Consider the following 24,925-nt stretch of genomic DNA (forward strand, 5'->3'; position numbering starts at 1 on the left):
AGGGTTGTGTTGACCTGACGTCGAGGAAACTCGAAATCGAGCTAGGGGAACCCTCAGTGCGGTGTGAGACAGTTCGTGCACTTAACGAGTCGTGCGTCGGTGGTGCAGCGCGAAACCACGTGAAGCAAGCGATCCAAGTACGCTGTACTGCGTCCCACAAACGGGACCACTCGCTGCGGATTGGCTGGTTCGTGTGACGGGCGCGTAACGCTCACCTAACGCTCCGGACATGGGCTTGGCCGTGGAATGTGGATAGTAGTTTCATTCATAGACCCGCCGGGAGATTTGAACCCGAGATATCGGCGTACAATGGCTATGGTGTCTAGCCGTGGCCGTGCACCATGACCGACCCAAAAGTCCGTTTAGCCAAACCACCGCTATTACCCGACACATCTGAGAGGCACTCCATATCCTTCTAGAACAGCACCCCGATGGCAGACGCGATTGAACAGCGTATTCTGGTAGTGGTATGCTTTGAGCGCGCTGTGGGAAGACTCAGATTCGCGTGAAGAACTCCCTGGATACATAAGAATAGTATATATTGAATGCCACGACGGGCCGGCACGGGCCCACGATCAGATTACATCATGCACATTGTCACACACCTTCAGCCGGCGGCAGCGGGCGGGGCGGCGGCGCTGCGCCCCTGCACCGGGCGCAGCGCCGCCCGCCCGACTAGATATGTATTGGGACACCGCGCGCGCGCAGTGCGCGGCGTCTGTACTACCGGTATGGCGCGGCGCGCAGATATATCACAAATTCTACACCTGACGGGGCGGACCGGCGCCGCCGTGAGCGGAGCTCCGTCCGTGCCCAACTGGAAAACGCTCCCAAAAAGACAGGACAGTACAAGAGATACACTTGTGATTACGGGTCGCTACAAAAGTTCAAACACATTTGAATTCATGCTACCAAACACACCACATTCATACCGAAAGAGAACGGAGCGGCATCGCTCGGCAAAATTACTCAAACATCCTCCACTTCACAGCACCGACAAAGACGTGTGCTGAGTGTGATGCCTGCTAGTTCAGCAAGCAGCTCGTTCTAGCAGTTACCCTGTGCCCGGCTGGCGGGCGGTGGCCCTAGAGGCGGTGGCGGGATGCGCGCGCGGCGCGTGGAAAGACTGTGATGGGTGGGTGCGCTGTATGCCGCCCAGCGGCGGCGGCGGCGGCCTCACTACGCGTCCCAGTCGGCCAGCTGGGCCTCGACATCGCTCGGAATCCGAGCTGGAGCCGGCACCGGCCGCGCCACCGGCTTCGGCCTCGGCCGCGGCGGGTCCGGTTTGGAGTCCGAGTCGGCGGCGGTCGAGGTCGAGCTCTCACCTTCTCCCGGCGACCCCGCCGTCACCGTCACCGTCGCTGTCGTCACACCCGCGTCACTTTCACTAGCACCCGCTGCACCACCGTTCGTCACATCTTTCGCCGATTTACTTGACGCGCTATCGGCTTTCTCTGAGTCCGAGATCGCGCCATCATCTTTGCGACTTGCCTCATCTTTGGGGGAGCTCTCAGTCTCCTTGGGGGGAGCCTCGAGCCTCGCCTTTGCCGAGTCGCTGGTGGCTGATGGGGGAGGTTCTGACACGTCAGTCGCCTTCTCCGCTGGCGCGGCCGGCGTTTGGGACGCCTCCTGACTGGCGTCTCCTCCCTCCTCCACGGCACAGGAGCGGATGACCTCCTCGATTACCCGGTCCAGATCCCCATCATCCGTCACTGGTTTCTTGGGCCGCACTCGCTTGGTCGGCGAGCGGCGCTCCTTGGTCTCCGCTTTCTCCGTCTTCACCTCTGCACCCTCCCCTATCACAGCCACCGGTGTAGAGATCGGAGTTGGCGTCGGTTCACCCACCTCACTCCCAAGCGTCATCGGTGCGGCGGGCATAGTCGGCTCGTTGAAGTTCTGCTTCATCGACTCCAGAATCTGGGTGGGTTTGGCGATATCCCTGCGGGGCGTCGGCGGCGTCCTGGTCACCGCCGCCGGTGTGGCGCTTTTGGCGCTGCTCGGCAGCCGACTGCGGGCGTACGTTCGCACCACGGCCGGTCGGCGGGGCTCCCCGTCCTCCGTGAACTGGTACGGGTCGGCCGGCGGGTCGTCCGGCTGCTCAGCGGCCACGCGCCGGCCCGGCCGACGCTCCACGCGCTGCAGCATGCTCATGATCTTCAGACTGGACGCGCGGTCGACGCGCTCCACGCGAGAGGAGCTGCCCTCGATGGTGCCGGAGCCGGTGCGGCGCGGCACGCGGGCGGTCGCCGGGCGCGACACGCCTCCTTTGCGCATCCGTGCGGTGAGCTGGAGGCACTTTTGGAGCTGCTCGTCGGAGAGCGGCTGGCGGCGGGAGCTCGGCGAGGCCAGCCGCTCCGCCTGTTTGAGTTGACGCGCCAGCTCGGCCAGCGCCGAGCCGTACGGATGGGCCTCCACCAGCTCGGACAGCAGCTTACTGTCCGAGTCCCCGTCCTCCTGTGGGGACATAGCACGGCCTTCAGGGAAGGGAACGAGATGGGAAGAAATATTCCAATCCTAGGGTTATCACAAAAAAAAAACAGCCGGAAGAGCGTCGCACTCAAGAAAGTAAGAACTTTAAGCAAAACCTCCAGATACCGCAAACTTCTCACAATGGAATGCTTCGCTTCGTCAAATATTATGTCAAGCAATATAACGACCACAAAGTAAACTAAGCCAACCTTCATTCAAACCAACCGGTGGTTTGACACCACAACACCACAGTGTCACACCGATATCCACATTCCTCCCCACCTACATACTCCTTCCACCCCGAAACTAACCTCGGATGCCTCCGACCGCGTATCCTCCAGTCCAGGCACAGTGACAGTGGCCGAGTTGAGCGGATGTTCGCTCTCCATGTGAGCCACGACCTTCTGCGGCGTGCAGAAGCTGATGCCGCACTCTGCAGGGGGCGGACAGGCGCGGGTCAGATAGTGCGAGGGGCAGGGAAGGAAGACAGCAAACTGAGACTAAATGGTAAGTGACAGAGCTACGGTCGAACGATGGCCAAAATTACGACAGTTATCGAATTTCTGGTGCTCATAGTGTAAATAATAAATATCATCACAATAAGGCATCAGGTTTCACTTCGTTAAGTAGCACCAAACAAAACAAAAAGATTTACTGAGTGGGACAAGCCATGTTGTGCAAACATACAACCTAGAATCGCTATATTCGCTGTGCAGCAAAATCTTCCACCACATAAAAGAGAGAAAGCACATCTGACCCGTGTGAGAAACATCGATCGAAAAAAAAATGCACCGGATGTCTACCTGAGCAAGAGAAGTTGTTTATCTCACTGGCTCCGCTAGCGTTGCTGTTAGTGTCAGAAAACTCCAGACTGGCCCAATCAGCTTCTGAAAATCCCAACACCGGGTTCTAGCCAGGCAAAACGACGCGAAACGGGGCCGGGGCGGGGCGGCAGGCATTCGGGAAAAGAGCAGCCGTCAACTCAGAAAGAACAGCGCAACGGGAAACCATGCGGCGGGGGCATTCCAACACCTAAGGTAAGTCATTCTATGAGATATTATGCAAACAGAAGATCACGTAGCGTTCATAATAGACAATCGTACTGTTTAAGACACAGAAGCAATCGCAAGCCTCGACGCATCACTAGCGTTCTATTCTGAAACATGGAGAGCTCTGTCGTACAGTCAAGCAAGACCGTCAAGTAACCAGCCGACACGGAGCAGGGGCGGGGACGGAGGAGCCGGTGGATGGGGAGGGGGTTGGGTGCAGGTCGTCTCGCTCGAGCTCTCACCACTAACCATGCCAGCTGACCGCTCACAGCGCCGGTCTAACAATCACCTCCACTCACCTGAACACATGAAGTCGCCCTCCTCGTCCTCCGCGGTCGCCGGCGCCGCCGAGGTATCCTCCGAACCGGCCTCTGAGGGCGCCCCGTCAGCCGCCGCGGCGGCGTCAGGGGCGGCCCCAGACGTAGCAGGCTGGGACGGACCCGGCTTGGTCGGCGTGTAGTTTGAGATGTCGAGCAGGGAGGGGCTCTCGACCTCGTCCGTGGGCGCCGGAGATGCCTTTCCAGGAGGGCCTCCAGCGGAGGCGGCGCGTCCCGCTGTCGACCCGGGGCGGGAGTACTCCTCCAGGGTACGGGAGTCGTCCGTTTTGTCCTCGCGCAGCGCTGAGGGAAGGAAGGGCACACGGTGTTACTGGTAGTGGAAAGATGGTGGCGGATTAATTACAAAGCAAGGATAACTTCTATTACACTATGCAACAGTCATTTTGTTCCTGAGTAACGACCGATTTTTTTGGACTCATTGGGTCTCATTATAACCGAAATGGGCATTTGTTTTGATCTGAAAATGCTTTTCCGGTTTTCAGAGACGATTTTCGATTTTTGGCCCCGAAATTCGGTTTTTGGCCCACCGTGTCCGGTGTAATTGAGTAATCGACTCGCGGTAACTTTCATCGCCTTTTCTATGCCACAAGCTTTCGAATGATATCCGACTTTGCATATTTGCGTGTAAAAATAACGTCATAAATCCATGTTAAAGTAAGAAAATGTTGAAATTTTGTAAAGATTTGACATTTTTTCGATTTCATTTCAAAAAAGAGAAAAAACTAAAGTCCCTATCCAAAATCTGAGCCCAGTTCCTTGAAGAGCATTCAATTTCCGTTCGGAAGGTACTACTTTAGTGCATTTTATCGGTTTACTGTGGCGTCCAGATTGAGTCACTTGAAAAACGGGCCCCCAGCCATTTCCATGACAATATGTGTTCAGTGCATCATGAAGAATCACTCTAACAAATGGAGGTACAGATCAAGATTCTGAGCGACAGGACTGTTCAAAAGTAAGTTCCTGCGTGTGACCCGAGGTCACAAGGGGTCAACAACATGACCTCAGTTGACCCCTCGTTGACCCTATGGCGTTAACATACGTTATCAGGTTAATGCTATGTGATATGACCTAGGATATATGTTTAGGTTAACTCAATCTGGACGTCACAGGAATCCGATAAAATGCACTAAAAAAGTACCTTCCGAACGGAACTTGAATGCTCTTCAAGGAACTGGGCTCAGAATTTGGATAGGGCCTTTAGTTTTTCCTCTATTTTGAAACGAAATGGAAAAAAATGTTTAAAAAATCCCAAATTTTAACATTTTCTAACTTTAACATAGATTTATGACGTCATTTTAAGGCGCAAGTATGCAAAACCAGGTATCATTCGAAAGCACGTGGCATAGGAAAGACGATGAAAGTTACCGTGAATCGATTGCTCAATTACATCGGACACGGTGGGCCCAAAACCGAATTTTGGCGCCAAAAATAGAAAATCGGCCCTGAAAACCGGAAAAACATTTTCAGATCAAAACTAATGCCCATTTCGGTTATGATAGGACCCAATGAATAAGAAAAATTCGGTCGCTTTCCAGGAACAGAAATTTTTCATTTTTTGTTGCATAGTGTTATGGAAGTTGGACTTTCTGATCGCGGCGACTCAAGACAAACACTGGTTAAAATGATGTGTAGAGGAACGATCCATTAAAAAATAACTGGCATCGTTAAATTTTGACTTATCTTCCGACTTCCATGAAGCGTACATCGCACTTGAGTTCGAAAAGCTCGATCCTTCAACTCTATCCTTCAACCCAATACCAGTAAATCAGTTAACGACTGTAATCAAAATGGCACCTAGCCCAACCACACTGACTACATTTACTCCCTCCTCTTCTCCCCACCGCTATGCCCGCTCACTTTTAATGATGACCGGTTTGACGAGCGGCGGCGCCCCGCTCAGGTCGCTCTGACAGTGGCACACGAACTTGATCTCTCCGTCGACCACATCGAGCGCCAGCCGCCAGTGTTTGTGCGTCTGCGCCATGTGCCGGGTGAGGCCGGCAGAACCCGAGATCGGGTAGCTGTCCCCACAGACCGGGCACTGAACCAGACTGGAGGCCGAGTCCTGGTCCTTCTGCAGCGCCAGAGCTGCGGGACGGCGGGGGTGGGGTTAGACCGGGCGGGGTCAGTGCCAAACTGAGGTAGGGCAGACGGAATACAGAACGACTCCAAGAACATCGACAGAAGGAAACGGTACAAAAATACGACACATGAACGATAAAAATCGTCCCAAATGAGAAACCCACTAATCAAGCTATCTGTACGAAAACTAACAAAGACAATTAAAGAACAACAATCCAATACAATTAACAAGGTCGAAAGATAATAATTATTACAACACAGCAGCCGGCAAGCATTGAACCGTTGTCATGTTCAACATTGTACCCGAGTACAATGTTCCGCTATATTCGTATCCCGTCCCGTTCCGCTCCCCGACTCACCGATGATATCGCGCCGGCTGACTCCGGCCTCCTTGTGCGCCAGCTGCGCGTGCAGCGCCACCGACGCCATGTTCTCGAATATGACGTCACACAGCGGACACTTTTTGACGTCACCCAGGTCAGACAGGTTGATTTTGACGTGCTTGTGCGCCGAGGCGATGTGGCGACCCAGGCCGCTCGCCTGCTTGAATCTGGAACAGGAGGATATCGGTGGGTTCAGCACGGATGGATGGTAAGTCGCAACTGTATATCATTGCCGCTTAAACCTTGACGTCTGACGCTTTCGTTGAAGCAAAATATACCTATAATGCTTGCTATCCCTTTCTAAGTCTGCAATAAAATAACTAATCAGCATAATCGCAATGACATAAAATCATTCAGAAATGACTGCGTGATCACTACAACTTATTCGCTTCTATCACAGACTATATTCATTATTCAGTAAGTGAGTGCTAAAGTCAAGCGGTCCCATCCCCTCCCCAGTCGTCGCCGATCTCCCGACTGACCGTTCGTCGCAGAGCCGGCACGCGTACGGCTGGTTGGTCAGACTGGAGCTGTCCAGGCGGCCCACGGCCAGCGGGTACGTCACCGCTCCGCCGGCGGGGACAGAGGCGGGCGAGGCCGCGCCGTCCGCCGCCGACGGTCCGGCGGCGCCGGCCGGAGACGACCGACCCGTGCTCTGAGGGGAGCTCTTGGCGTCCGAGCTGCTGGGGGTGGGGAGAGTTAGCGTCAGATACTGACCAAGAGAGAGGGGTTCGGCTGACATTTTGAGCTATAGCAGTCGGGGTGAGGTCACTGGCATTTATAACCGCACTCAGTGTTCTATCCGACACAAAACGGAGGTGACGCCGGCATACTTTCACTATCGCACACTGACCAGAATAAAACTTCAGATTCTCATAACTTCTCGAGAACAAGCTGAGCTTTCAAACACCCAGGATTGTTCATACTAGTCGAAACTTTCCCAACATCTGCGTCCTGCTCTTTAGTACAACATTCGTCCCCTTCGACCCAAACCTCCTACCCATTACACGAGCAGCTTTTCAGCTCAGTCACCTAGACTCCTCAGTCTCATACCAAACATGACTTTATCCACCCAGACCCCTCTTTTCTTCACAGCTTTAAATTCTTTCTCACCTCGAATCCCAAATATTCTTACTCTTCAATCCCTTGTTGTTTGTTTGTTTATTGGGGCTTTAGGGCGCGCCGATTACTCTTCAATCCGACTCACCCCTTGCTCTTGGAGATCTTGCTCTTGCCGAGCATGTTGGTGATGGCCCGGTCGAACAGACCACCCAGCGCAGAGGTCATCTGCGATTTGAGCCCGCTCCGGTCGGCACCCGGCTGGGGGCGTCGGATGTGCTGTCGCGCGATGTGTAAGTTCAGGTGCAGCGGGTCGCGAATCAGCTCACCGCACACGAAACACGCCTGGTTCCGCTGGCTGGCCGGGATAATCTGCCGGAGTGGAAAGTTGGGTTAAAAAAAACGTTACATTGAGCCATAGGAAAGTAGCATTAAAGTAACAACAGTGCAACGCAAGCAGATGACTAGGAAATCGTAACAGAAGTTTATCGTAACTTAGTCAACAGAACAGAATGGTCCTGAAAGAATGGTCCCTGCCGATAAGTTAAAAAAGGCCACAAGGTGGCCTTTTAGTTTTCTTATCGTCCATTGACAAATTGCCTACACTGCAACCATTACGCAAAGCAGGCAGATAAATCGAGCAGCCCATCCTAATCCGTTCCGACACCCTACTCACCTGAATGGGCACAAGGTGTTCGATTTTGCGCGCCACTTTGCCCTGCGATGCGCGGTGCTGCCACATGAGGTGCTGGCGGACGGAGGCGCGGCCGCGGAACCGCCGGTCACAGATCGGGCACTCGAACTCGCCTCCAATGTCCTCCTCCCGTCGTCGCTCGGCCGCCGCCGTCGCGTCCGACGCCGCCGCCACGGCCGCTGCCGGCGGGGGCGGCGGCGGCGGTGGCAGCGCGGACGGCGCGGGCGCGGGCGGCGGCGGCGGCGGCGGCGGAGGCAGCTGTCCGTCTGCCGAGCCGCTGTCGTAGACGAGCTCGGCCTTGTTGCAGGAGCCGAGTTGTTCGAGCATGGTCATCTCCTCATCGGTGATACCTGGCGAGGGTCCGCTGGTGAGACACGGGCAGACGACGCCGGTCAGACGGGGCGCGCGCCGCCGGCCGCCCCCGCCCAGACAGCGGGCGGCGGCGGGCAGCGGACAGACACCAGAACGCAGACTCCAGAGAACGAGACAGATCAGGGACCGGGCACGAAGCACATGCTGCCTTTGAGGCCGACTATCGTCTAACATGCGATGGATCAGCTAATGGGGGGGGGGGGGTCGTGCTGGGTGCGTGTTATCTCAGAAAACCGACACAGACTTTGAGTAAACAGATCGTCCAAAAAAGCCGCCAGAATACCCCCCCCCCCCTCCACAGTACGACACTTGACAGCCATTCCAAGAAAGCAAAACAGAATGATAAGGCAAACTGTGACAAAAAGAAAACATTGCGTACAATATTTAAAGAGAAAATACCGGGGAAAATGCATTTTAAGAGAAAATGCCGGGGGAAAGATCACGAAAAATGCGGAAACCAATCCAGCACAACCATTACCATCCTTCCACAGTAGCACATTATGAATCTCTTGAACAATTCTTTCATGCCCAGACTCTGAAGCCACCACAATCCCTCACTCACCCATGGCCTGCTGCAGTGCCGGCTCCATGGTAAAATCTGTCGGCCCGGCGGCGGAAAAACCCTCCCGGGTGTCGGCGGCGCCCAGAGAGGCGGCAGATGAAGTCACACTGAGGTTACTGTTGTCGTCATCCAGCACAGAGTTCACAGTGCTCATGATGTAGCCCAGTCCTGTGGACAGATGTGGAGCGTTTTGTCATGAGATGACGTGGTTATATGACGCAGCTGGGTAGACAATTTGACGAGAATTCACATTATTAACGAAGGATACGAATTTGATTTTGCAATCCAGTCACATCCACTCCTGTCAGTCAGGAGTGGATAGGAGTGGATAGTCAGGAGTGGCGAAGGATCATACGGATCCTTCGCCAAATAGATCTGAAGCTGAATCGTAAGCCCGAAGGCCTTGTGTAGCAGCAATGTATCCCAGCATAATAACCCCCGCCCCTCCCAACCCTCCCCTTTCTCCTCACCTGACGAGCTGGCCTGTTCGGCCATCAGAGTCCGCACCGGCGGCAGGGGCGCAGAGTCGGCCGGCGGCGGCGGACCGCACAGGAACTCCTCGCCCGCTCCGGGCGGCGGCGGCGGCGGGTAGTCGTAGTAGTCCACCGGCAGCTCGGGCGGCGGCGGGGGCGGCGGCGGGGGCGGCGCCTCGGGCTGAGGCGCCGGCAGCGCCAGCCCCGCCCCGCCGCCACCGCTCGCGCCGCCGTCCTGGCCCTGGTTGAAGTTGTTCCGCATGGTCTCTATGACGCTGGCGGGCCGCGGGCTGCGGTTGCGCTGCGGCGGGCAGTGGGGCCGGCGCGGACTGCGCGGGGCGCCCAGCTCCTCACCGGCCGCCGCCGGGGCCGCCCGGTGACCGTCCTCGGCGCCCCAGAGCCGCTTGTCGGCGGCGCGCGCGCCGAACCCGAACAGGCCCTCGCGCTCCATGCTCTGGACGATGTGCGTGTCGCGCCGGCAGCGGCCCTGCACCTCGCGCAGGAAGCGCAGCACGTCGTCGTTGCGCATCAGCTCGTCGAGCCCGAGCAGCACGGCGTCCATGTTGTCCTCGGTGTTGTCTCGGTCGCGTCCGACAGCCATCGCCTTCACCCGCTGCAGCAGCCGCACGCGCAGGTACCGCTTCTTGTCCATCTAAAGGCGGGCGGAAGAACGGGAAAAATAGGGAGATGTCAGAAATAAACAATTTAATTGAATAGCAATGCTGCATATTTTCCTCCTCCGCCATCAAAACTCATTTTAACCAAAACCTATGCTGGAACTCACGAGTGCACTACAAGTTGAAAAACGAAGAAAATCAAAGCAGTGCGTAAGGCTTACTTTACGAGTGAAATTCCTTCCACAGCAATCAATAGCTCAATCACCCATCCCTCCTCACTATTTTTGCCCATCCCCGACACCCACCTCGTGCTCCCATTCGGTGTCGCGGTCGCAGAGGCAGCCGATAAACTTGTCCACAATCCTCCAGATGAGCTGGATCTGCTCCAAACTGGCGTCCGTCGCCTCAACGCTCGACTTCATCTCTGACAGTGACGCCGCCAGGAACTCCCGCTTCAGATTGTGGAGTAGACTGAACAGACTCTCCTTCTTGCTGATCCGCTCCTCTCGAGGCCGCTGAACGGGCTCGCACACGCCGCGGCTTTTGTGCGCCGTCAGCCGCGCTGCTGACAGGAAATGTCTCTGACACCGACTGCACTGGAAGGCAGCCGGAGCGGCGCCGGCCGGCGGCGGCTTGGGCGGTCCGGCGGCAGCGGGAGACGTCATCTCGCGGCGGGGCGGCCGCGCGGCCTCGGCGGCCTGCGGAGGCTCCTGGCCCGGCTCGGCGGCTCGGGACGAGGTGACGGGGTCGGTGGAGGAGACGGGCTCGTCGGCGGGGTACGGAGCCGTCTCGGCCGGGAGGTCGCCGTCGGTGGACGAGGTGACCTCCTGGGCTCCCGGGGACAGCTGCTCCGCGGCCGGCACAGACACCGGCGCCGGCACTGGGGCTGGGACGGCAGCAGGAGCCGCGGCCGACATCTCCTGGGTAATCTCATTCCCATCAGACATCTCCTGTTTAATCTCCTTCCCATCAACCGCTTGGCCGGTGACTGTCTCGCTCGGAGTCTGATCTGCCGGCTGTGCCAGGGCAGGCGGCGCCAGGACCGGCGCCGCCAGAGCCGGAGGAGCCAGGGTGGGCGGCGCCAGAGCCGGCGGGGTCAGAGCTGGCGGTTCCAGCTGTCTCTCCTCCTTCAGGGTCGGAGGCTCCAGAGGCGGAGGCTCCCGAAGCGGCGGCGACGGCTCCTTCAGCGTCGGCGGTTCCCGTGGCGAAAGGTCCTTCAAAGACAGCGGCTCGTCCGCGGGAGGCTCCACAGTGAGAGGTTCAGTCAGTGGTTTGGGTGATGGCTTCGGCAGTTTTTGCGAGTCCTTCGGTGATTTGGGTGATTTCGGTGACCCTTTCGGCGACTTTTGAGCGTCCTTGGGTGATTTAGGTGCTTCCTTAGGGGATTTCGGTGACTTGGGTGATTTTGGCGACTCCTTAGGTGACTTCTGGGTCTCCTTTTCCGGCTTCTGAGCGTCTTTCGCCGCCTTCTTTCCCTTCGGTGGCTTCCCTGGCTCTTTCGTGGCCTTCTCAGTCTCTGTCGCTGCCTTGGTCGCTTCTTTCGCAGCCTTCTTCGTGTCTTTTTGCGCCTTCTTTGACCCCTTCGCCGACTTCTGCGGCTTCCCTGCCGCCTTCTGCGTCTCCTCCTCCGTCCCCTGCTGCTCCTTCGCTGCCTCCTTGGTCTCCTGCGCGTCCACCTGAGACTCACCACCCGGTGTCCGGGCGCCCTCGGCCTCCCGGCAGCCGTCCACGTGCCGCTGCAGCTCGTCAGAGCTCGCCTGCGGTTTGGCGCAGAACGGGCACTCGAGCTCGCTCTCCGCCTGACTGGCCGCGTCCATCAGCGAGCGCAGACTGAAGTCAGCCAGATCGCAGCACTTCTGAATGTGCCGCTCCAGCGTGGACAGACGGTACAGCTTCTGGCAGCACTTCTTGCACGTGTACACGGTGCGGGTGCGGCCGGTGGTGAGGGAGACTGTGAACATGTCATCCCCAGCCTCTCGGGCGGCGCCAGAAGTACCCAGATCACTCCCCGCACGGGACTCGGCGCTCAGACGGCGGCTGCGCTTCCGGCCGTCACCGGTGTCACCGGAAGGAGCCCGCTTCCGGCTGCGTTCCGTCACTTCCGGTGACGCCGGTCGTGACGAGCGTGTCTCCATGGCGTCTGCTGCGGCCGGAGTGGGCGGAGTCTGCGCGTCCGCCGGAGGCGCCATTGAGTCGGCGGTCTCCACGGTCGGCTCGTCTTTCGGACTTTCAGAGGGTGGAGCGGCTGCCGCGTCCTGTTTTGCCTTCTTGGTGGAGCCTTTCTTGGTCGTCAATCGGTTACGCTTTGCGGGAGTCTTCTTAGGTGGAGCTTCCGCGTCGGTTTCTTTCGCATCGCCCGGTGTTGTCGCAGCCTGAGCAGCTTCCGTCTTTTCTTTGGTAGCAGCTTTCGACTTGCTTTTCTTCTGAGGAGTGTTGGTGTCCTTGGCCTCAGGGGCAGATTCAACTGCCTCTGTCGCTGCTTTCTCAGAATCATCTTTGTCCTTCTTCGCCTTCTTGGCTTTACCACCCTGAGGCGACTTGTCAGCAGCCTTCTTCTTGTTTCGTGCCGGAGTGTCTGCTGACTTCTTGGCCGTGGCCGCCGTCTTTTGAGGCGTTTTTGCAGCTTCCTGCGGAGTCTCAGTCTCGTCTTGCACTTCATCGAAGACTTGAGGCTCCTCCTTCACTTTCTCTCCCTCCTTGACATCTTTCTGTGCCGCGGTCGCTGCCTTCCCAGCCGCCTTACCCTTCCCAGGGCTCTGCTTGGCTCGTACCTTCGCTGGCGGTCCCGCCGGCCCATCACCCTTCCTCTTAGTAGTTTTGGGTGCAGTTGCTCCCTCTGGCTGCACGCGGCGACCCTTTTTGGCCGCCCCCGGCGTCTGTGCGGGCGCCGCGGAGGCCGCGGAGCTGACAGACGGCGCCGGACTGCTGCGCCGGGACCGCGGCACGGAAGGTGAGGGGCTCGGCGCCGGGCGCTTGGGTCGGCCGGCGCCGCGGCCGGTCCGCCCCGCGCCCGGCGCCGAGCGGGTGACCCGACCCGCCGCAGCGCGGCCCATCGACTGGGAGCGGGACGCAGCGCCGCTCCGGTCCCGAGCGGCCGGCCGGGGCAGGCTGGCACTCCGCTGAGCGCTCTTAGCCTTCGCCCCAGCCGCCACCGTCGCTTTAGCACCAGGCTTGGAATCAGTCTTTGCTCCGGCTTTGGCTCCAGATTTGAGATCTGGTTTGGCTTGAGTTTTCTTTGCTGGTGTATTTGCTTTTTTGCTCTTTGATTTGGTCGGAGTTGATTTTTTGGGTTTCTGCTCGTCGGCCGCTCCATCGGTTGACGGAACTGACGAGACAGCGACTGCATCCGCAGCGTCTGTATCGACGCTCGTCGCCTCCGCCGCCGCGTCCTCACCGTTCAGCTTGCCTTCACTAGCACTGAGATCAGAAGGCGTCGTTCCCTGAGTAATTGGCTCGGTGGTACCACTATCCGCCGACCCATCATCCATAGTCACTTTCACAGCGTCCGGCGCCGGCGCCTCGACCGTCCCGGCGTCATCCGACGGCGCGTCATCAGCGTCCGTCACCAGCGCGGCGGCCGCCGCTGCCGCCGCCGCCGCGGTCACAGCCGTCACCGCCATATCGTCCGACGACTCGACACTGTCCGCAGTGGAGCTGGCGTCCACAGACGGCGGCGCGGCCGGCTCCGTCTCACCCTCCACCTTCACAGTCACTGGCGCTTCCTCAGAGTTAGTCTCTCCCTTCTCTGCCTCTACGACAGTATCCACAGACTCTGACGGCGGTGAAGGCTGCGCGGAGTCGGCCGCCGCCGGCTCCTCCACCTCCGCCGTCCGGTCGGCGTCCGTCTGCGAGCCGCTTTCCCTGGGCGAGGCCGCCGCGCTCGGCAGCTCAGAGGGCGGCTCAGAGTCGGTCGGCGGCTCCGCCGAGGTCACTGACGTCGGCGTCGAGTCCGTGTCCGTCTCCAGCACCGGACTGGAGCGCCGGCTGCGCCGCGACCGTCCGCCGCCGCGCGACCCGCCCGCCGACTCTGGCGGCGGCGGGGGCGGCGGCGGGGGCGGCGGCGGGGGCGGCGGCGGCTCCTCGACTGAGGCAGCCAGGCGGCGCGAGGTGCGCACCGACAGGCCGCTCGGACCGGCCACCGCCTCCGGCTCACCGCCCGAGAACGGCTGCTTCTGCTGGCGCTTCTGCAGCTGCACCAGGTTCAGCATGGGGAACAGCTGCTTGGAGACCCGCTTGGCCGGCAGGTTGGCCAGCATCTTCTCGATGGTGTCAGCCGTGGTGTCTGAAACAGAGAAACAGAGAGCGGTCATGTCACAAGAGGTCGGAAAATGTTTGAGCAGACCGTGGGGTGATGACTAATAGGGAGACACAAAACCGTCACAAATGTCTGAATGCATGCCAACAAACAACATACGCGAGTGATATATAACACGCAACTGGGCATGTCATACATGGTGCGATGACATTTAGGGAATTATTTGACGTTTAGTGAGAGTATTTATCTACATGCAAGGGTGAAAATACTAGTCAAAACATGATCCATTACACAAGTCTATTACGGATTTACAGATTGGAAACGAGTCTACGCTCGCAGGGTTTGTTCGCTACGGTTCTAGCATTTGGCCCACCAGACAAAAAAAAAATCATTGTTCGCTATGATAATAGACTTTCCCATCCCAAAAGTGTCAACGTGCAAAACAAACTTCACTACACTCTCTCGCTACATGCATCGCTTCTCAACGGAAAGACTCAGAGCACTTAGCTCGACTCAAATAACCAATACTTGCCAGTTCAGCTAATCGACTGAGAAAGAAACATCCACCAACTAAATTACAATTCAAACTATTCGACTGACAAAACAAATAAAAAGGAAACTCGGCTCTACACGGTTTAACCAACGCATTTATTCTGTAGAAGCTACTGAGCTTACGCATTGTGATGCAGTCTCCAAACCTGTGCCGCAAAAGAGCTGGGCAAAGAGCAACAGAAAAAGAAAGAGCGGGGAGCCATGGAGAGAGGGGTGGGAGAAAGGCAGAGTTTGGAGGAGGCACACTGTACTCACTGCTGCGAAGCCGCATCGAGAACGCTGCAAAGTCCGGATATTCTCAGTCAAACTATCCAAATGTGTACGGCTGGGTGAGCCCAAGTACGGGTGGGCCTACTCTAGCCTAGTGTGTGTACATCGTGGTGTAACGATCAATGGATTGTAGCATGCAGTGCTTCTATGTGGTACCGTACATGACTAAATTAGTAAGGTAACTTACCTTGATGGTGTTAGCCAGCAAAGAGCGGTCAAGTGCACAAGCATCATTCATTCATTCGCTCAGATATTGTCATCAGATACACGCCACTCGTCCCTTATCTGCTCCATATCATCACATGACCACATCCATCTTTCTCAATGTCTTCATTCACAGCACACGCCCATTAATCCGAAACAACCCGACTGGCAGACCCCTCCACGCTCACACAAACAGACCCTCACACGGCCCACATCTCAACCCGCGCCCATACACACAGCTCATAACCCTCAGCTCACCCCATTCATCCTGTTCAACTCACCTCTGTTCTGTTTGGGCTTGGGCTGCTTCTCCCGCTTGGGTCGGCTCGGCGTGGTCAGGATCCGCTTCATTCCGCGCCGGCTCTGGAACCGGCGGCGGCGACGCGCGCCGAAACCGCGCCACTTGCGCTTCCTAGGCGTGGTCCACGTGTTCCAGTCCGCGTCGCCGGCGCACTCGAGGATGTGCCGGTGCAGCTCGGGCAGCGAGTTGCAGTTGCGGCCGCACGTGACACACTCGACGGGGAAGTCGAGGTTGTCCCGCTCGGCCGAAACACCGCTGACATACTGCCCGAACACGCTCTCGGAGAGCAGCTCCAGGTCGTCCGGTAGACTGGTGTGACCGCACAGCACGTGCGGGTGACGGTATGCCTTGTGGTCGTCCAGTTCGTACAGACTACCGAACACCGCACCGCAGGCGTGGCAGACGAAACACATGAGACGCTCCCACTCCCCGGTGAGACCCTCCTGTTCATCCGGCTCGCCCCCGACCGCTCCCTCAGACTCCGGGACTCCCTCAGTCTCCGGAGCTCCCTCAGTCTCCATGTTTTCTGTGACGGTCTCCGGTGTGTCTGCTGGTGGTTTGGGCACAGTTGGTTTCTCCTCCCCGCTCTCCTCTGCCGCCGGTTTCGTCTCGTCGCCTTCCGTCTCATTCTCCGTCGCCGGCGCGGGTGCAGTAGCCGCTGTTGGGGGCGGCGCAGACTTCTGCATAAGCCGCTCTCGCATGGCGCGGTAGCACGCAGCCGCCGGCGGCAGTTCGGGTGGCTCCTGTTTCACCACCGGCGGCGGCTGTGGAGCGGCCGGGAACAGACCGAGCGCGGCCAGCACGGGGTCGGCCGGCGGCGGCGGCGCGGCCGGAGCGGTGCCCGCCCGGCGGCCCCACAGGCCTGACGCCACGTCCAGACAGCGGGCGGCGCCGGGCTGCTCGGTGTCCGGAGCCATCTCGGCGTCCCCGACGGAGCGGCGGCGCGGCGGCAGGCGGCGCAGCACCTCCTCCGTGCCGTCCAGGTAGTTGGTGAGGTTGTCGGCCACGTTCTCCCGCACGCCGGCGTAGAAGAGCGACTCGTCGGCGGCACGCTGCCGCTCCACCTCGCCCTCGCCCTGCTCGCGGTGGCGGGCCACCAGCGCGTGCTCCTTCACGGGCACGGGCTTATGCGGGTGCGCCATCCGCATGTGACAGCACATGCGTTTGTAGGTGGGGAAGCTTTTGTCGCACACGTTGCAGGGGTACATGCAGCGCTCGCCGACCGGTTTATCCTCGAGGCGCTCCAGCGCCTCCAGGTCGTCCGACTCGAGACTGATGGTTCCGTTGCTCGTCTTGGCTACCTCCTTGCACGCCTCCTGGAACTTCTTCAGCTGCTGCAGGTTTCCGATACCAACGCTGATCTTGACACCGCCGAAGTTGATTTTGGCGATCGTCTGACCCGAGCCCGCCTCCGCCGGTCGCGCCTCACGGCTGTGGATCTTTTCGTGTCGTTTCTTGACCGATTCACACGGGAATACCTGATCACAGAACTTGCAGGCGAACGAGCTACACGCGTGCACCTCACGGTGCTTCTCCAGGTCCCGCTTCGTAGCGAAAGTCTCATCACACTTGTCACATTCGAGCCGTTTTCCGGGCGGCGCCTCACGCGTCTTGCCCGTGTGAGCGGCCGCGTGGTGTTCAACCACAGCTGGTAGGGAGTCGTATAGCGACCGGCACGGGTAGCAGCAGTAGAGGTACGGCCGCCGCGAGCCCACGGCCAGCTCGGTGGCCTCCTTGAAGCCGCTGGTGTCTGCGAGAGCAGTCAGCTCGGCGCTGGCCATGTCGCTCTCGTGGATGTACTTGTGGTTGATGTGTGTGCGGTAGTAGTGCCGTTTGAGACTATGCAGCCGCTGGTAGCTGGTCTGACAGATATCACAGACGAACTTGGGCCGGCCGTCCTCTCCGTTACGGATGTGAACCGCCTCGTCCACCTCGAAGCTGTAGAACGACTCGCTCTTCTTGGGGCGCGCCTGCGGGGAGGCCTGCTGCGGCGGCGGAGGGGATCCGGCCGCGGCGGACGGCGCCGGCGGCAGCGCCAGCAGCGCCGGCGGACCCGTGATGGCCTTGGTCGGCGAGCCCAGCCGGCCGGCCTGCACCGAGTACCCCTCGTCCTTGTTCTTTGTGATGCGCAGCGGAGGGATTTTCGGCATCGGGCTGACCTGAGAGCCGTCGGTGGCCGTCGAGACCGACGCCGAGCCACCCTCCTCGCGGCGGTGCTGCTTGTCTTTCTTCTTCTTGAAGAGGCTCGGACTACTCGAGCGCGAGTCCTCAGAAGAAGTCCTCAGTCGACCCGAGGACGAGGACTTCTTGTCGGACGAGTGAGATTTCTTGTCAGATTTGTGTTTGGAGCTGGACTTGCTCCCGTCTTTGGATTTGCTCGACGACTTGTGAGGCGTTGCAGTCTCTGTACCCACACTGCTATTTGAAATGCCTGAACTATTCGACTTCACCTCACTTGGTTTCTTCGTCTTAGAGTCACTCTTTTGCGGTGTAGCAGCCTTGTCGTCGACTGCTTTCGTCACTTTCACCGGCGACACATCACTAGCCTGTTTGGCTAAAACGCCACTAGAGGATTGGTCCTGACTCACAGGAGGGGGTTCTACACTTATTGTGGGAGGTGCGGGCATCTCCTCCACTGGCCGCTTTGGAGTCGGCTGAGTCAGTTTTGTCTCCTTGATCGGAGGAGCCACACCGTCCACAGGCGGCGCCAACCGCGACTCGGAATTGGGCCGGGCAGTCGCAAGTCCGTCTGCCTTCTTAGCCACATCACCAACCTTCTTCAAATCGGGCAGCTTCTTTACCGCCCCCTCTCCGACCTTCTTGACCGCGCCCTCCCCCACCTTCTTCCCAATCACCTCAGCACCTGCCTTCTTGGCTCCCGACTCTCCCGGGCCGGAAGCCGCGTCCAGTGGCGTTCTCTGCCGGTTGGCCAGCGTCTCGATCGGGCCGGAGACGGGCGGTCCCTCTGGCCGCCACGTGCGCGCCACCTCCACCGTCGTACACGGCGGCACGGGCACCCCGGGCTGCAGCGGGTGCAGCGGCGGCGGCGGCGCCGACGACCGGGCCGGCGCCGCGCCCGCTCCGGCCGCCCGCGGCTCGGCCGGCCGGATCGGGTGCAGTTTCGGCGGCGGCGGCCGCTTGCGTCCCGACTTGGACGCCTTGGTAACCAGTGTGATCTGCAGCTCCTTCGGCAGCTGGATGCCCATGGCGTGCGACACCTGGTCGGCGGTGGAGCGAGCCTCGGCCTCGGCCGCCTCCGCCTCGAACGAGGCCATCTCGAGCGCCTCTAGTTCGGCCATCTCCCGCATCTCCGCCTCCAGATCCTGTGCCGGGCCGGCCGACGAGCCGGCAGAGGACGGCGGTTTGGGCGGCGGCGGCGGCGACGGGGGCGGCGGCGGCAGCGGCGCCGTCGTTTTCGACGAGTGTGCCGGCGCCGGTGCGGGCGGCCGACGGCTGTGAGCCGGCATGCGCGGGCCGAACGACGACGGCGGCAGCTGGGACGACTGCGCGTGCGCCGGCGGCGGCGGCCGAGGGAAAAACATCTGTGGATGGGGCAGGCGGGGGCGTGTCACACGAGGCCTGTGTGACGATCGGAGACGGCGCTAGAACAGCGGTCAATTACGTTGAAGTTGCCACTCATGATAGGAATTTGAAAACAGTTTCAAAATTTATATTTACAATAACTCATCCTACGAGAAACTGTAACTATAAATGATATTGTAAGAGTTACATGTCATTTGTAGTCAGAGTCATCACATTTAACCGTAGCTATTGAGACCTTACTTTTCTCATACCATACAATCAGCATAACGGATGCGTCTTACTCACCGGTCCTCCGAAGGGCATTCTGGGGAATCTGGCCGCGGCGGCTGCCGGCAGCGGAGGGAACCCGGCGGCCGCCGCCGCCGCCAGCAACGCCGCCGGGAAGCCGGCCGCCCCGGGCGCGCCCGCCCCCGGCGGAAAGCCGCCCATGGCCGCCACGGCCGCCGCCGCCGCCGCCGAGGTGGGCGGAAAGCCCAGCGCGCCGCTGGAGACGGGCGGGAAGCCGCCGAGCGCGGCCGCCGCCGCCGCAGCCGCCGCCGGCGAGAAGCCGAGCGCCGCGGCGGCGGCGGCGGCCGACACGGGCGGGAAGGCGATGCCGCCGGCGGGCGACGGGCCGCCGGTGGAGGACGAGGTGGGCGGCAGCAGCCAGCCCAGCGGCGGCATCCCCGGGAACGGCAGGAACGGCACCGGCGGCGCCTGGCGCGGCGGCGGCGTGCGCCGGCCCGACCGGTCCATCTTGTGTGCGTGGTGCGGCATCGGCGCGGCCGCCTCTGGAACGCAGAGAGGGGCCAGGTTAGAGGTGGGAACGGGAGTTTCGAAGGGTGTACTGTAGCGGGTAGCCGCATCACGTCACGCGCGGGACCTGTGAGGGGCTGCGGCAAGTTGACTTATTCACGCGGCGCACCCAGGCGTCAAAGCATAAGAGTGCAGAAAGATTTGCAGTCACCTGCTAAAGGTTAACTGCATTGAAGCTACCTGCTAATATACCGTCAATATACATGAAATGCAAGGTGTGTGAAGATAGCATGCGGCCTCCATGCAGTCGTCTTTCTTCACGCTACGCTCGCCTGAACAAGCTGAAAGCCGAAATCCGTTTTTACATCCGCTGTATCAAAACACACCTTTGTGGCCACGTCCCAGCATAGGCGCTTGCACCTCTTATGTCCTTGTAGTTTCAACGCGAAACAAAAAATATTTGGATATGTTACTTCCTGTTCAAAACTTCATGAACGCGTTGGGACAACAAAACCACTAAACAACTGATCGCCATTCGCAGGCGAATTATAGCCGCGGAACGATGGGAAATTATCACACGGCTGGGGGCACATCCGAAGTGCGCAGAGAGCAGCAAAAACTGCGGCAAAACCGTCGTCGTTCGGAGGGACAGATGGTCGTTTCCTCCCGCGACGGATCGGGGACTCTGGGGACGCACCGTCTGCGGAAGGAGGAATGACAGCTCTGCCGGGGGAGGGGATGGGTGAGGCTGAGGGAAACTACGGCAGGCGCCGCGTGAATTGGTGCAAGATGACATGCAAAATGCTAGCAGAAACTGCCTTCCGTGGAACAACAGTATCGACAGATCATGCTTCTTTGACAGTCTAAATAAAAACTTAAGCATCGCTTTACCTTCGAGCTCGTATGAGCGACCTTCAACATCTCGTAAATTAAATTAAACCGTAACGCCTATCAACCTCGCTCTACACACCACACCGTATAAAACTAAACACAAACACACACGACGGGTCATGACGGGACGGAGGAAGCAGGCGACTAGCCGGTCTTGATAACAACAAAGGGCCCAGGCCGTGAATCACATCAGGAAACCGGCGCCGCTCGTCGCAGCGTGTGTAACTCGGAGTGAACACTGTACCGGGCCGGCGGCCGGCGAATGGCGACGATCAATAAGGGCGAGGAGACTGCCTCGCCCTGTCCGGATGGCGTAAATACGTGAGACCGTTCCGATCTCACGCATGCCTCGCCACCGGACAGACCTCTGCCTGCTAGGTAACGTGTGTGAACTATGTTAACTCGTGAAAAATCGCACATTTCGTCACTCAGTGCCGGTACAATGAGCCGGGCGCATTAACAACCACCAAACAATGGCTCGGAATGACAACAAACACCTGCTTGACGACTCTCTGGTGCTGGTTTGACCGTCCCACGAAGCGTCTGAGGAGGCCCAGTGCCGGCTGATTTAGGCAGCATCCAGCTTCGGACGCTGCATGCCAAGTACGCATAGGCACAGCGCGCGGCCATATTCTGGCCATGACGGCCTCCGTGAGCGGGTACAGAGCCAGGCCAGGCCCCGGCAGACAGGCAAAGGAAGACAAGACCCGGCTCAGCCTAAGTCAACCAGGCCCACCCAACCCGACGAGACCCGTACGTAACTTACCCAACTCTGAGCGACCCAGTCCAACCCGACTCGACCCCGACCTGACCCGACTCTACCAGACTTCGAACCGACTTGACCCGACCCAACTCTAGCCAACCCTGAACCGACCTGATCCTGACCCGACTCTAACAGACTCGAAACGGCCTGACCCTGAACCGGTCCTTTCCAGCCTGGGGTCTGGCTCACGGCGGACGGAGAATGCGCTTAGCGGGTTTGGTAACTGGCTGGTATACGCGGCGTCGAGTGCACCCCAGCTCTCGCATTGTCTCGCCATTCCAAACGACGCTGCCGCCGCGAGTGGCGCAAGTGGTTTCGACAAGGCTTGGGACGGGAATATTCATTCGTTATTAAAACGAGGCCCGACGGGGTCATTGTCGTATAGAGGATTAGCATGTTCAAGGGACTCCATCCAGTTAGCATATCCAAGGAGCAAAGCACTGATCGGGGGTGATACGTACCCGAAATAAGCGTTAGAATGTTTATGGTCCTAACAAATCCGACAATGGGTACAGCATGATAAGATCAAAAGGTAAGCTACCAGCCGGTATAAGGGAACATAACGTAAACATTTCCCCGACCGTCGAGCAGCAATTAAAATGTGAGCCTTAAAATAAGCATGCCTCTCATTTGTTTGGGGCACGAATTATGTAACTCATAACTACTTATGGGGCCCTAACAACCTATCAGAGCATGAGTTGCTGTTTGATAACCGCGCGGTCAGAAATTGGTGCAGGTATGTAGAGTAGCGGGGCGACCATAAACTCCCAACATTTGCTGTAACATTTATAAACAAAAAAGGCGAGCTGTCCTCATAAAGAATGATGATGGAATCTTTCGTATGAAGAAAAAAGTTGGTGAATGCTTCACTGCTTAGGTCCTCCAAATTATAAAGGGAGGTTCTTCAACTGTCAACACGACCCAACTCTACCCAAATTAAAAAAAAGCCTTTTCTTCTGAAGAGTTAGACTGCCAGGTAAGACAAGCGAGACTGGACCCAATAAACCTCGTTCGATAGAACTCAACCAAATAACACACCACACTGCACAAGAACGCAGCTGAGCACACCACCCAGCCTATACGCCAGCCAGGATTGCTGCCTACTATCCCCGGTCTTTCACCAGCCGTCAATGCGACTCGTCCCAGGACCGTATGTGTCGAACGACAACGGCTGGTGGCAGTCTCCGCCCTGACAGCCAGACCAGCACCGCGCCGCCGCGGGTCCGAGCAGGGTCCCGCCGAGCCGAGCCAGCCGGGCCGGCCAGCTAATCGGCCCACCGCTGCCCGCGATAGCACAGCGCCGCGCGCAGCCGGTGGGCGTCTTCAGCCAGCGGCCGGACGGGGGAGGTGACTCAGCGACGCCGGCGGCAGTAGAGGGGCCTAATGCAAGGAAGAGAGTGTCTGAGGTAGGAGATGGGTCTCCTGCACGGGAGGGGGTGTCTGAGGTAGGAAAGGGGTCTCCTGCACGGGAGAGGGCGTCTGCCGTGCCGATCCCTGTCCTCCGTGACCGGCAGGACAGGGGTGTTCTGCACGGAAGGGAGCGCTGGAGGAAGGAGAGGATCCTGTGCAAGGACGCCGAGAGCCGACCCTGTCCGTCAGAGTAGAGGGAGACGCCGACGGAGACCGACAGCGAGACGAAAATGCTGGAGCGAGAGAGTATTCAATGTGCTTGATTGGCACGGTATCCTATGGAGCGTGGGCATATAAGTATCGATCATAAAATCGGCCAATCCGAAACGAAAACACAATGAAAGCTGCCACTCGCACAGGCCACCCTTCGCCACCGGTCGGGAAGCTAGCCCAGACAGCAGTCACATAATCACCGGTGCTGGATCACTTAACGAGTATATAGCCAAACGGGTGCATGCGGCTTCAAGCCCGTCGCGCCGGGCCAGCCATACATTTCTCCGTCGGCTCTGTCCACGGGACAGCAGCCGGCATCAGAGGTCTGCGTGTCGCCCCCTATATCAGTCTCACCACGCCCTCTTGAGCACTTCAGAGAGGGACATCTTAGCAAGGGTTCGAGTGGGGCGACGGAGGGCCCCCCAGCCAATGTCACTTCGGAACCACGGACCACCGCTATAAAACCGGCCGAGTCAAACTCGACCTGAATTTACCTTGGATGCAGGATGATGATTGGGGTTCCAGAATGCCCCGGGGTCACAGGGAGGTTCCACGAGATAAGTTATTATCTTATCACTTTGGAGTATAGTCGAGGATAGCAACACAAGAGAATGCAATACGAATATATGGGGACCAATGAAATTGTGTATGTTATCTCGGAGACAAGTCACGACGCACCAGTTAGAAAACCGACGTAAGTCAAGAATGAATATACTTACTTTGTTGCTCTTTCAACTTCTTGGTTAGCGAAGAAGGCTCTCGAAATATTTCAGCAAAAATGCGGCGTGCGCCGAAAACGTCTACATACATACTTCGACCCCATATGTCGATAATTCCAACAAGAGCCGCCAGGCAGAACCGAAGGTCCATCGAGGAGCTCCGCTGTGATGCACTCTTAGCACAAATATTTGTTTAGCATCCAGCTTTCCGATCGTTAACTAACATTCAAATCCTCGACCGTTTATACTTTATAGGATGTTAAAACTGGAAAGTAAAAATAAATTACGAGCACTGGAGTGTCAAAGAAAATGCTCTTTTCACCAGCCAAAGCACTCGAGCAAAGAAGCAAAATTATTTTCGGTGCTTTCTTTTACGGTGCCAGTGGCACCGTATTGGTATTGCAATACCAATCGATCTATACAATAGTAAAATACTACAACGGGTTGGGAGTTGGACCCATCTTACATTAGACACGTCGAAGCACACTTCTCTCGTCGATTGGTGTAAATCAACGAGCGGCGCCCCCTGGGAGCCACCCTGGCCCACCCGAGTCCTGGGATCCCCCTGGCCCAGCCGAGTCCTGGGAGCCTGTTCCGGGCAATTAGGACGGGTTAAACAGGCGCGCCGAAGATCGATAGCGGATGGGGCGTAATCTGCAGCGGAAAATAGCTCGGTCGAAAAACACCAGACCGGTCTGGAGAAACTATCGACAGATTCTGGCAAAGAAGATATATGCAAAGTGCGAAGCAATGAAAAGTATTGTAGAGTACAACGGGAATAGGAGCTATTATGTATTAAAGGTAACAACCTTGGAACCATAAATTGATGAAAAGGAATGAGCCACGAGAGAAAACGTTCTATATCGACAGACATTTATATAAAAGCAGTAAGCAGCTTCATGAAAAGTAGGAAAAAGGCCACAAGGCATTTGCCGCCTTTCAAAATCCTAAAGTGCTGCCGGGATGGCCCC

The 24,925-nt window shown here is 58.1% G+C and overlaps 1 protein-coding gene across 1 annotated transcript; it reads right to left on the reverse strand.

Annotated features, from left to right (window-relative positions):
• Positions 1-522: 522 nt before the first annotated feature.
• On the reverse strand, positions 523-19,635 carry LOC122371230. The gene is made up of 15 exons (XM_043347383.1): positions 19,509-19,635; positions 15,661-19,222; positions 13,137-14,380; positions 10,404-13,070; positions 9,479-10,133; positions 9,009-9,176; positions 8,057-8,424; positions 7,529-7,752; positions 6,804-7,004; positions 6,298-6,488; positions 5,714-5,944; positions 3,818-4,138; positions 3,273-3,356; positions 2,781-2,902; positions 523-2,454 (listed from the first exon to the last, which is right to left on the reverse strand). Exons 1-15 carry the CDS (start codon positions 19,524-19,526, stop codon positions 1,180-1,182), a joined length of 11,331 nt encoding a protein of 3,776 aa, XP_043203318.1. The 5' UTR covers positions 19,527-19,635; the 3' UTR covers positions 523-1,179.
• Positions 19,636-24,925: the final 5,290 nt, after the last annotated feature.

The sequence above is a fragment of the Amphibalanus amphitrite genome, unplaced genomic scaffold (genome assembly GCF_019059575.1).
Source record: "Amphibalanus amphitrite isolate SeventyFive unplaced genomic scaffold, NRLGWU_Aamphi_draft 001219F_arrow, whole genome shotgun sequence".
Classification (NCBI taxonomy): domain Eukaryota; kingdom Metazoa; phylum Arthropoda; class Thecostraca; order Balanomorpha; family Balanidae; genus Amphibalanus; species Amphibalanus amphitrite.